General features: G+C 37.5%; 1 protein-coding gene across 1 annotated transcript in view; it reads right to left on the bottom strand.

The window, feature by feature from the left end:
* The window catches only part of TRPM3 (transient receptor potential cation channel subfamily M member 3), a 621,182-nt gene that overhangs the window by 122,155 nt on the left and 486,870 nt on the right, over window positions 1-12,157 (bottom strand). The window contains 3 exon segments of the mRNA XM_049770922.1: window positions 219-248; window positions 3,409-3,549; window positions 3,702-3,737. Of these exon segments, the coding sequence (XP_049626879.1) occupies window positions 219-248; window positions 3,409-3,549; window positions 3,702-3,737 (207 nt within the window).

Raw genomic sequence — 12,157 nt, 5'->3', positions numbered from 1 at the left:
AAATGTGGCCCAGAAACAAAAAAAAATCTTTTTATTTTTTTCAGTGCTACTGTAGTCTCACGATGGATTTCCAAAGTCACTCTGACAACTTAGAATATATTGACTTCCTTGTTTAAAATAATTTATTCCTAATATCACTGAAATTAATTTGTATCATAATTTTCAATATGTAATAAGAGAACAAATAAGTGACTCTAGTAATGTGAGCAAACACCTACCTCCATTCCCAGAAGTTTCAAAGCTTTAGGCTGTTAAAACAAATGAAATGTACAAATTTAGATGTTTCTTGACATAAGTATGAAAATTACAACATACACTACTTATTCATTTCACTAAATAAAATAATACTAGGGATGCCCTTTTATTAAATTCTGAGAGAATTAAAAAATTATAAATTATGATGAATCACAAAAATGGAGAAAACTGAAGAGGCAATATAAAAACTGTCATTTTAGATTCTTTTTAATGGATCAAAAGTGAATGTCCACATTTTTATGATATGAAGTGGCTGGGTGAGAAGTTAAATAGACAAACAACTCATGAGATGTTTCACAAAGCTCTGGAAGAACTTTATTATCTGATGACCTGGGATATCATTCATAAATATAATTGTAGACAGACAGATAAATATCTATAGATAAATAGATGATGATGATGATGATGATGATGATAGATAGATAGATAGACAGACAGACAGACAGACAGACAGACAGACAGACAGACAGACAGATAGATAGATAGATAGATAGATAGATAGATAGATAGATAGATAGATAGATAGATAGATATCCAAGCTAGACTTTCTCCAAGATAATGGAGAAACATGTGTCAATAGTGTCATGGGAAGTGGCATCACACACAGTGGCAGCTTTGAGCATTCTTTGGAATGTTTAGAATAGTCATAGGCCAAGGTGGAGAGAATAGTTAATTCAGTCAATTAGAGAACATGGTTTATATTTCACAAGAACAAACACAATTTTGCATCTCTGGATTTAAGAGTACCAATTCAATGTTTTAAGAATTATAGAATGGTTAGGTGCCATCTTGCATGTTGACCAAGAAAATAGTTAGGTGAGAACACTGTAAGTTCCTCCAAATTTTATTGGATCATTTAAGTAGGAAACACTTAAAAAGGTCTCTTTCCTTTTCTCCTCTCTCCTTCAAATTATCACTACTTTGACAACTGAATGTTTTCTTTATATGTTTATAATTTATGTTTTTTAAAGTTCTCTTCTAGTGTCACAAAATATTTTCATAATCAGAAAATTAGCTTTGTTATAAATAAGAATTCTGCCTACCACCAGCTAGGGAGAGAAGTTTTACAAATGTGGTCTATGGACCATCATACTCTTTCAGAGGAGTCTTTCCTGCGACCTTTTAAGAAAGGCTGCAAAGTCAAAATTAATTTCCTAACAATACTAAGATATTCCTAAGTTTTGATACAGTTGACATTTAGAGTGACAGTGTAAAGTGATATTGAATAAAACTACTGTCTGTCTTAGCAGGAATAAAGAAGTGGTAACAAACTTTAATAGTTATCATTATATTCCATTGCTAGGCACTTGAATTTTAAAAAGAAAAAAATTTAAAAAAAAATTTAAAAAGAAAAAGAAAAATTTCACTTAATAATGTCCTAGAATAGGGATGGAGATAATACTCAAAGGATTGTAGCACATATTTTTCATGCAGGAGGCCTAGATTCAATTCCTGGCATGGCAAGATTTCTAAGCACTGTCAGGAGCAACCTACACACAAAACCAGGCACTGCCAGGTATGGCCAACCTCCACTCTCTTTCTGAGAGCTAGAAAATGAGCAGTGTTTGCTTTATTAATTTTTTTACTCTTAGATTAAAGCTATTCTGAGAAGGGATAGGGAGTACTTCTAATATTTGCATTGGTATGGAAATGTCGCATTGGTGAAGGGGGGTGGTGTTCTTTACATGACTGAAACCCAACTACAATCATGTTTGTAATCAAGGTGTTTAAATAAAGATATTAATAAAAAAATGTGATACTGTGGTGGGTTGTCCTTAGCCAAAACACTTACAGGACTATTTGGATTGAATTGTGGCTACTTTGTAGGACTATCTACTTGAAGGATTGACTGGCAGACAAATGAGTATTTTGACTTAGAAGTTTGGCAGGCATTTGGGGGATAAATGAATTAGTTTTCTTTTTCACGGAAAACAACTATTTGTTGCCAATGACAATATTCAAACAATCCAAGCAGAAATGAGAAAAAATTAGAATTTAGGGAAAATTATATGTCCTGTCCCTCATGGTTTTAATTTTTTTTTTTTTAGTACATAAAGACTTTTGATTGAGATCAGAATGACGTGATCCAATAGCATCTTGACTATCTTGCCTGCAAACTAACTTCTATGTATTTCCCAGCCCACTGTGCTAATTTTAAATGGTATATATAGAACCTAAGAACAAAACCTTGAGGGTCCTGAAGAATCCTTGATGAGCCTAAGAACAGCAAGCAGGGAACTTGCCTTACATAAGGCTAAACCAGGCTCAGTTCCCGACATCCTGTACTTCCATTCCTACCACACACTTTCCCAACCCACCAGGAATGGTTCCTAAATGCAGAACTAGGAGTAAGCCCTGACAATAGCTAAGTGGACTCAAACACAAAACAAAAACAAAAACAAAAATTTTTGAAAAATATTTCTAAGGAAGAGAATGAGCTTGACTACTAATTTTATTATCTGCTCAGACTCAATGTCAATTTTTTAATTAAATAATTTCTTTATTTAGACACCATGATTACAAACATAATTGTAGTCATAACAAGAACACCCCCCTCTTCGCCGGTGCAACCTTCCCATCACTAATGCCCTCCATCTCTTCCCTCCTCCACTCCCTCACCTACATTCGAGATAGACTTTCTACATCCCTCACTTACTGACATTGTCATGATAGTTCTCAGCATAGTTATTTCTCTAACGGCTCAAGATATGAAGCTCACCACAAAGAGAGGTGTGCGCAGAGAAATTTTTGTTTTTGATTTTAATTTTGTGATACACTCGGGTGCTCCAATGGTATTCCGTATTCCAGACTCAGCACTGGGATGATCAAATCTCAGCCTTTCTTAGGCAAAGTACATGTTCCTGTCCCTTTCTGCTGGTTTCTGGTTTACATTGCCCTGGTGCTAAATATATCTAAATCTAAATCTAAATCTATATCTATATCTAAATTTAAATCTAAATCTATATCTATATCTATATCTATATCTATATCTATATCTATCTATGCTTTTACTTCCCCAAGCAATACGAAACTAGCTTTGCAAATACAGGGCTCTGATGGCAGAGAATGGGGGGAACCTTGCTCTCTCCACCAGACCTCAAATCACCCTGTCCTCCCAGGAGCTCAGAAGCAGAAATTCCCTGCCAGTCTCACCCTCTTGGGGCCGAAAAGATTGTGGTAGAGGGTCCGGAAGCGCTTGCGAGTGTAGTTGCAGCGGTAGGCACCACCCATCAGGTACTCGATCACCAGACCAATGTCAATGAGGCTGATTCTGTAGTCCGGTGGCAGGTTCCCCTGGCCCGGAAGAAGGCAAAGAAGAAACAAATCCAAAAGACAACATGGTTTACTAGGGATGTTAGGCCATGCGCTCTGTATTTTAGAGTAAAAATAATGATTTAAAAAACAGAAACATATGAATGTATTATTAGGCTGGTTAATTAATTCACCTTAAAATAGATCCAACCGAAACCTGGATATTCTCGCTTGGAAAGAAGACATAAGTTAAATAAGAAGATGGCAGTAATCGTCAGCAATAACAGAAAATCAAAGCATTTATCTCAAGTCTTCAGCTGGGGAGAAAAAAACACCAGTGTAGCAGAAAGAAAGAAACACAAGGCCAATGCTATCTGTCTCTCCCTGCTGCTAGGAACTAGTGCTCACCCACACGCCCCTTCCTCCCACTTCCTCCACTGGCCTTGGAACCCAGACCTGTCAAGGACATCTTCCTTCAGACAATAAAATAAATGAAGACTCCTTCCAGAAGAGTATTGAGATTACCAAGATGTGAACCAGACTAAATAAATTTAAGATGGTCTTTCATACACATTTTATTAATATTTTTCCAACTGGCACCTACTAAGGGAGGTGGGGGAGGGCGTTTGCAGTGCTCAGGGCTTATTCCTGGCTCTGTGCTCAGGAATCAATTTCTGGCGGTGCCCAGGGCAATTCAATGCTAATGCAGTGCTGGGGATTAAAATGCGATTGGCCACATGCAAGGGCAAGGCAAGTGCCTGATGTGTTGGACTACTCTCCGACCCCCACAATTATCACCTGCTTTATAAAAGGTAGAATGTAATAGGGAGAGGAGATTTGAATAATCAGAATGAAGTCCTTCTTTACTGTGTCAGAGATTCTGTTTTTGTGTGTTAAAAGAGGGAGAAGAGCTTGAGAATCAATGGTATCAAGTGGACTATCTATTTTCTCAGAATTAAAGTTAATTTTTATATTTCTTTAAAAGAAAAAGCTCTTTATAAGAGCCTTTCAAATATCTTTTAGTTGACTGCTGCATACAAATGAAAAATTGGAAATGTTTTTAATTTTTATCCTCTCGTATTTGTTTTCTAATTTAAAAGGGACTTACTTCTATAGGAAGTAAGGCAAACTCTGGTTGCATCGGTTTACTTTGGAAATTCTGGGCACTTGGAGTTGCAGGGTGTGGTGCTAGGTCTCTCTGGCTAGGTGCTGATGCAGGAGCACATTGCTGCCTATGGAGTGGTAGAGATATGCCTAGAACTTGGTTTTTGTGCTTTATTCTGAAGAGGCTGTGGACCATCACACTTTGGCTCCTCAAGAGTTTGTCTGAGATTTCTTCTATTTTATAGAAGAGGGTTGGAGCCAATCGTGACCTGGTGTCTATAAAAGAATCGCCTGGGGGATTTGGTGAGAACATTAAGGCCTGGACCCTATCCTGCTTTTGTCTATTAACATCATTCTATTTCTACATGACTGTATATGTGTGTATTTGTGTGTATGTGCGAGTGTGTGTTTGTGTGTGTTTTGGGCCACACCTGGTGATGCTTAGCTTCTCCCAGCTCTGTGCTCAAGGGTTGTTCCCCAGGCCTCCTACAGGCAGATAAAAAATAAGCCCTGTGGATAGCTCTCTGATTTTTTTTAAGTGATCCTCTGATACACTAGGATTTGTTGAATCTCTGGTTTATTAATAAGTAAGGTTCCAACAGAATTACTTTGAAAAATAGGGCAATCAAAAATATTGCCATTTCCATGAGCAAATTAATTTTAAATTGTTCATACTAAACTGAGGTGAGTTTTTTTTTTATCAGCCTTGTTCAGCTTTCTTGTGGTCTGCAGGATCTACTGAAGGGGACTCAGGGTTAAGAGTGGTCGACTGTTTCCTAACAAACATATAGCTTTATATTTTTATTGTTTTATTTATCTTTGTATTTCTAGTGCTCTGATATCACTTGGTATGTGGTAGCCATTGATTGAGAATGTGCAAAAGAGAAAGGGTGTGTGTGGGAGGAGAGATTATATGTATGCATGTATGTATGTATGTATGTATGCATGTATGTATGTATCTTTGGTCAAAAACTATGAATGAATGAAATGGTAAAATGAATTTAAGTGTTGGGGTCAAGTCTAGTTTGGGTTTGAGTGTTGGCTTTCAGTAACAGAACTAAGTAACCTTGGTCTTTGAGGCATCCTAGTAAGATGGTTCCAGATTGTACTTAAAGTCTTATTTAAAGTGTACCCAGTGCTGCATTTGTGCTCACAGTTGGGTAAAAGGAAATGAACAGCCACGGAGTTCTCCAATCCACCACCTTTTCATTCCTTTCTCTGAGTCCCATCCATCAGATTTCTCCTCACTGGCATGACTCTCAATGTGAACTCTCAGGCTGGTGTGGGACTCAGTTAGGCTTGAGAATCTAGTTAGAATTGGTTATGCAAATAAGCCTGTTGGAAGGGCATCCTATTTGATGTGAAATCATGTGGAAACACAAAACTCCCCAGATCAACCATTAAGACCAACTTTGAAATCCATTTTATTAGCCCAATTGTTCCTTCACAAAAAAATGGACTTGCTCTCTTTTATGCACCTTTCTCAAAAAATCTTCTAGGTAGAAGTATTATTTCCTCAGTTTCACTGAAATGCCTAGTTATAGTTTCCTCAGGCCATTGAAGTAAACCAATTATCTGACTTCTTTCTGCAGAGCTTAGCAGACATACAAAAGGGGACTTGGTGGAATGTTTTTTTCCTTAAAGTCATTAACTAAATTTTCCAATATCATCCATACTGCTTTTCTCCTAGTTTATGGGACCTGTTCCTAAAATGGCAGGTTCTATATGCCTGGGTTCTCCCGGACCTTTAGACTAGGCTTCTATTTCAACCTATGTCAGTAGAAAAATTCCAAAGCCAGAACACATCCTGGCAGGCTCAGCTGTGGAAGCATTTGGCTTCAAAATAATTATTGAACCCGCAGAAGAGGGTTGACACATCAAAGTTTTTTTCTCCTCATGGAAAGGCAGAAATGATACAGAACATTGACTCTGGGACCACAATGATAGCTCAACAGCAGTCCCAGAACTGCATGATCCCCTGACATAACAGGTGTGACTCCAAATCAAGTCAAACCAAGAAAAAGAATATCAACAGTAGCAAAGAAACACTGGCCCCATGCTGTTTGACTGAGTACTGTCTTTCCTTTCGTTTTCTTCCCTATGAAGGAGACTGAACTCCACATTCTAAATAGTCTGTATATATAGTACAAACTTTCAGAAACCTGATGTGATGTTCTCAAAAGTAAACTGATAAAACTTTAGACCGATTTTTTGATCTTGTAAACTTTTTCTAAATTCAAAATACAGGTATGCATTAGCCAGCTCTTATAGATCTGCTGTTGAGAAACCTCTGTGTGAACTACATTTTGATGTCTACAAATCAAGACACCAATAATAACAGGTAATATGCATGCTTTCAAATCATCTCTAAGAGTGCCAACTGCTACGGAAGTGATTATTAATGACAAGTAAAATAAATTTATATCTATCCCCACAACACCTTTTGCAAGTTATTATTGATGAAGTGCTGTGGGGATAGATACTATCAAAAAAGGGGTTGAATTTTTTGTTTTCAAGTGCTAAAAAGAAATGGCCTCAAATGGAGGTGTTATGCTGCCCTCATTATTATAGTTTCAGACTCTCCCTACAGTGACATTTTGTTTTTGGGACCATACCTGGTTGGACTTGGGAGTGTCTCCAGACTTCTAAGCTGAGAGTCACCTCTTGGGGGTGCTAGAAGACCATGCAGTGATGAGGACTAAATTGGGCCGCCTACATGCAAAGTATTTTATTTTTCAGTAAATTCATTCATTTATTTATTTTTTTGTATGCCATATCCAGCAGTTTTCAGTACTGAATCTGAATTTAGGGTTTTTTTTTCTTTGTTTGGTTTTTTTTTGGCATTGCTTGGAGGACCGTAGTGGTGCTGGAGACAGAACCTGTGCATTATCTCTTGGATTGAACTTCATGCAAAGCATTTTAAACCTATCAACTCTGAGTTTCCTGAGAAGCACTAATGCAGTCATCTGTGATCTGTGTGGTAGGACCATCTCTCTCTCCCACTATGGGAAATTAGCCTTGCCTGAAATAATATTTCTTTTTTATTTCTACTTTATCATCCTCATTCTAGCTATTTTGCCTTTACTTTTCTTTCTTTTTTTTTTTTTTTCTTTTTGTTTTGTTTTGTTTTGGGCCACACCTGGTGAGGCTCAGTGGTAACTCCTGGCTATGTGCTCAGAAATCTTCCCTGGCTTGGGGGACATATGGGATGCCTGGGGATCAAACCGCAGACCGTCCTAGGTTAGCGCGTGCAAGGCAATGCCCTGCTGCTTGCGTCACCACTCCGGCACCTGCCTTTACTTTTCTGATGGCTTTTTATTTGTAGAAAACTAACCGGAACACCGTACTTATCCTGGAATTTTCTTATATACTAGAGACCTTTTTTTTTTTAGAACTTGCTTATTGAGAATGATTCATATTTGAATCATTCAAATATGATATGCCAGGAAAAGGGATCTAGGACTTTTCTATGTGTGCATTGTGTTGTGGTGTGTGTATGTGTGGTGTGTGTTTTGTTTGTTTGTTTGTTTGTTTTGTCACACCAAATTTTACTCAAATACTTGAAAGGAACTGGCCTACATTTTATTTGACCACGAGAGGGCGACATTCATCTAATGTTCTTTCCTCACCTGCTCTTACCTGCCTGAACAGATGTGGAGAATAGGAGGGGAATCAAGGGGACTGGGGGATTTGAGGCCAAAGTGAGAGTTGGATATGCTTATTGAAGTGGTTGCCATAGAAGGCAAAGCTAACTCTAACTTTATCATATGTTTTATTTTAGCCTGTAAGACTGATTGTGCCTCATTCCTTCAAGAGATGTTTGGGAGAGAGGAATGAAGGAGAATTAGCTTTAGAACTTTTACTGGAAGGAATGGAGAGAAGAATAAATGAGCTTGCAGTCACTCTGGGTAACCTCTGGCCTGGATGACAGAGCATTGTGAGCCTGGAGCTGTTGGAGATGCTGAGCAGTGGGGACACCATGGGGACCCGCAGGCTTCCAGCGGTACAGAGAAGCTTAACGGGATAGGACCTGGGTCTCACTCCTCCCACTGCTCTCACTGCTCCCCAAGTAACTCTGAATTGATTCTTTGCATTCTTTTGGTGCTCAGTGAACACATTGAAAGGAGATTTTTGGTTACAGATTTTCCTACAATCTCAGATGTCTTATGTCTCTGCTTGAATCACTGGAGAAAGACCCCACCCCAGACCTTCCAGGGTGGATAGAATTTCTCAAAAACTCCTGGACATTGGTTAGGGTGCTGGGGGATTTAAGAACAAGGACAGGCTCAGCAGCCTGTCAGTTGCTCTCAAAAAGCAGAGCTAATGATGGCACTGCTCCACCAACAGGTAATATCAATCCCTTATGGAGGAGTCTTCCCCTCTTGGTCCTTTTCAAAGAAGAAGTGAACAAACAAGTAATCACTAGGGTAATCCTTACTCTAGTAGCCACTCTTACTGCGCTTGCTGCTCTGCCTTGTAATTATGCCAGTAATTGGTATAAAAGTCTCAGATAATTGTTCAATTATTTTCTATTTCATGCCTTAATAATGCATGATGAGCCACGTGATTCCATTTGATTCACAGAATTAAATAGAGAGTCTTGGTCCCGTGGCTAGGTATAATAAGATAACTCGAAAACACCTTAATTGTTTTCCTATGCTCTGAGCTACTACACTACAACAAAAATTTAGCCCAGATTGTCTTTTAGTCCAGGAGGTTTTTTTTTTTGTTTGTTTGTTTTTTTTTAGTAAAAGGACTAGTTTAAATTCACTTAATAAAACAGCTTTCTAAAAGGAATCCTGGCTTTTTCCGATATAGCTTATGATATCAGAATCAAATTAAAGCTTGTTTTCTTGAAAACACTTAATAACATTTCAGAACAAGACTATTTCCTTCTGATATAAGTAGGGTAGTTGACGATCCTTGGTTGTCTGGCTTCTAGAGGGAGAAAAGAGTAAAGGTTCTTTCTTCAAAATTCATGAAATCTAAGGACATTGCTCCCAATGTTTGGTATGCAAATAGATTGGGCAATCAAGATTAAAAATAAAAATGCTTTAGCAAATTTGCATTAAGTTACCAGATAAATTATGAAGATATCCTTTCTTTACCCCCTAAATATATCTGAAATGCTCTTTTTCTTCATCCTGCAAAGTTTTGGGTCTTGATTCACATATAAATTTAAAATTATTATATTTCACTACTCTTTCTATATCATATTCAAATATAAATCGCCTATGCTAGGGAGAAAGAGGAAAGATAATCTGAGGGATTAGAACATTGAATTTAAGAAATCACAACTTCTATTTAAAAACATATAGAGGCACAAATTGAGCAGACAGTTAGCTACTGTAAAGGCAGTTAGATTTCACAGAGAAGCAGACGAACGTGGGCCACTCTGGTTTCATATGAGAGCACTGATGCAGACCATGGATTTATGCATGACAACAGTTCAGGGAATTGAATTGGTTTATATCAAGTTCAATTTTTCACAGATGCTGAATAGCAACACTTTTGCCTCATTGTTCCTTAATTGTTCCCTAGAAATGAATAATTTGAGATTCTGAAACTCGTGTAGGACTGATCCTCTACCTGCAATTCTATAGGGTTCAAAGATTAGTTGGCTTTGAAGTTGTCAAGTTCATTACTTATCCATGGTCTAATAATCCTAAATGTATTCCCTGGGTTCACAAGCATTATTTATATTTAATATTACAGACACATGATCAAACATTATTTCAAGTCCAGGATTTTGTTCCTGACTCATAAATAGCAGTTTGTATCAGAGTTTATAATTTACTGATTAATTTTTGTCACAGATTCAAGCAATTAATATGTACATATGGTCCTTGCTTTGTAAAGCACGAAACGCTTACTAATTATTTTCCCCAATTGTGAAATTACTTAACTATTCAAGATTTTTTTGGCATCTTAAATCTAGATTTTGTAGGCTTTGTATATCGGATTGGTCTAAAATGCTGGAAATTTGAGGAAGGGAGTTTAATTTTCTTTTATTGACAACCAAAAAAAAAAAAAACCTAAAATGGCAGAAATCTCTTATTTTCAATTATCTTCATTTGTTATATAACAAGAACTGACTAACTGTACTCTGGCTTTCAGGATCTGCCAGTATCTTCTTTTTTTGGTTTGATTGCTTTGGTTTTGAGCCATACCCAGTGGTTTTCAGGGTTTACTCAAGCTCAGAGTTCATTCTTGTGGTGCTGGGATCAAACCTGGGATGGCCATGTGCAAAATAACTGCCCTACTCACTGTACTGTACTCACTCTGGCTGGATCATGATACTATTATTCTTTTTTGTTTGTTTGTTTTGGGGCCACGCTCATGACACCCAGGGGTTATTCCTGACTATGCACTCAGAAATTGCTCCTGGCTAGGGAGACCACCCAGGTCTGTCCTGGGTCAGCTGCATGCAAGGCAAAAGCCCTACTGCTGCGCTATCACACTGGCCCAATACTGTTATTCTTTCCTTACAGTTTACTCATAAAATGTTAGCTTTTTTTTGTTTTGTTTTGTTTTGGGACCACAACCGGTATTGCTCAGGGCTTACTCTTGGATATGCACTCAGAAATCGCTTCTGGCTTGGGGGACCATATGGGACATTGGAGGATCAAACAGTGGTCTGTCCTAAGTTAGTGCATGCAAGGCACTACCACTAGCACCACTGCTCTAGCCCCCAACATTTGGATTTTCTCTTATTTCTCTTCAAGGACAGTAAGGAAGGCAGGTTTCTTTTTTTTTCACCTGATTCTTCTCAGGGAATAAATAAATTATTGCTAAGATATTTCAATATATAATTCTGGGTGATTTGTTGTTATTTTTTTAGTTATTAAAAAAAGAAGTAAATTAATATTTCTATAACAATATTCTTTTCCAGCATTTGGATCACACTTGAATGTGGTCCTTGAATAGCTTGAATGGCTCCTAACTAATATTCCTTCCTCCCAATTTCTCATCATTGTTTTCTTTCTGTTATTTTTTTATAATGTACATCTTTACTGAAATTGTTAAAAAAAAAACTATCCTCCAGAGTTTCTAATGCAAAAGATGTGTCCATGTAAGAGTGGTGTGACATTTCAGAAAAGAGAAAATTGCTTTGCAAAGTAGAGTCCTATGAGAAAGAAAACAAAATCGGAAGAGTTTGAAGCACATATTGTCCAGGAAACCTATCTATAAAATTCCTTTGAAAACCAGACTACGTGTCTGGGTAATAAAGGTGAAGAGTTAACCAAACTCTGAGAAACAGGCAAAGCTGTCCCCTCAGAAAACAATCTGGTCCCTGCAGGGATACTCACTAGCTAGCAGTGATGGGGAGGAAATCATTTTATTATTTTTAAAAAAGTTGAAAACATTTTTATTGAACATAAGCAACAAATTTATTAGCAAAGAATATATGTGGGTTGTGTACTCTTTTGATTTTCCAAAATATTTCTCCCTAATTACTCCTTAAGTCATTTGTAACCAGAGTGAATGAAGCAAAACTGGAAGACCTGAGGGCCAGAGAAATGGATTTGATGAGGGCAGGTATACT

This window comes from Suncus etruscus, chromosome 3 (genome assembly GCF_024139225.1).
Source record: "Suncus etruscus isolate mSunEtr1 chromosome 3, mSunEtr1.pri.cur, whole genome shotgun sequence".
Taxonomy (NCBI): domain Eukaryota; kingdom Metazoa; phylum Chordata; class Mammalia; order Eulipotyphla; family Soricidae; genus Suncus; species Suncus etruscus.
This window is presented reverse-complemented; position numbering and strand designations above follow the sequence as displayed.